Source organism: Palaemon carinicauda, chromosome 19 (assembly GCF_036898095.1).
Source record: "Palaemon carinicauda isolate YSFRI2023 chromosome 19, ASM3689809v2, whole genome shotgun sequence".
NCBI classification, from domain to species: domain Eukaryota; kingdom Metazoa; phylum Arthropoda; class Malacostraca; order Decapoda; family Palaemonidae; genus Palaemon; species Palaemon carinicauda.
In genome coordinates, this window is record NC_090743.1 from 53,852,889 (window position 1) to 53,853,872 (window position 984).

General features: G+C 29.2%; 1 protein-coding gene across 1 annotated transcript in view; it reads right to left on the reverse strand.

Moving 5' to 3' along the window:
- Positions 1–519: 519 nt before the first annotated feature.
- LOC137658246 (protein O-mannosyl-transferase 2-like) overlaps positions 520–984 on the reverse strand; it is a 67,744-nt gene continuing 67,279 nt past the window's right edge. The window contains exon 20 of the mRNA XM_068392924.1: positions 520–718. Within this exon, the coding sequence (XP_068249025.1) occupies positions 610–718 (109 nt within the window). The 3' untranslated portion in view covers positions 520–609. The remainder of the gene's footprint in view (positions 719–984) is intronic.

Here is a 984-nt window from a genome sequence, read left to right on the forward strand (position 1 = left end):
ATAAACTATTAAATAGAGTACATCATGAGTCAAGCTACGTAGATATATCTTGAGTTATAACGTAATTCATTTGATATTGAAAATTGTATGTAGCCTACTGTCCATAAAAACACCAGATAAGTTGAAATCACAGCAGGATATTTCAGAAACATTAAATAGGAAGAATGAGGCTGTTTCCGGAATCTAACGCTATAATTTCTCGTAGTTTGCGTCTTCATGGACAGCATTTATCACCTGGAATTGTATTCAATCGGTACTGTTCATTATATATATATATATATATATATATATATATATGTAGTATATATATATGTATATATATATATATATATATATATATATATATATATATATATATATATGAATATATGCAGCATGTAAAATTTTCTTGATATACAGTATCTATATATCTATGTATATATATATATATATATATATATATATATATATATATATATATATATATATATATATATATATATATATATATATAATCCACACAAAAGTACCATACTCACCACATTAATTTTTTTTATTACAATAAAAAACATATAAGGCTATTAACGATTGAAAACATTCATTCCAAAGGACCCTTTTTTTCATATATGTCTAAATTTCCCAATCGTCGAAGAGTCTAACGTTCTTGTAGGTGGAGTTGTCAAGATTAAACGGGCCATCGGTGGGGTGACCGTATCCCACGTAGCAGTACAGGTAAAAACTGAAATGAAAAAAAAAAGACAAAACATCTATCAATTAAAAAAATTTGGGTCAGTACTTCAATCTTCCGGGTCTGTACTGGAATCTATTTGAACTTCATTCATAAGTAGTATACGTGACGCCTTAAAAATGACGGCTAAATGTTTAGATAGATAAGTACGCACAAGCATACAGATTCAACTCTTTCCACCCCATCCCCCTTTCCTAACTACAACACGGCAGTTTGGGTAATTTGTGGGAGATTGTCGTTTCCGAGTGGTTGCCATT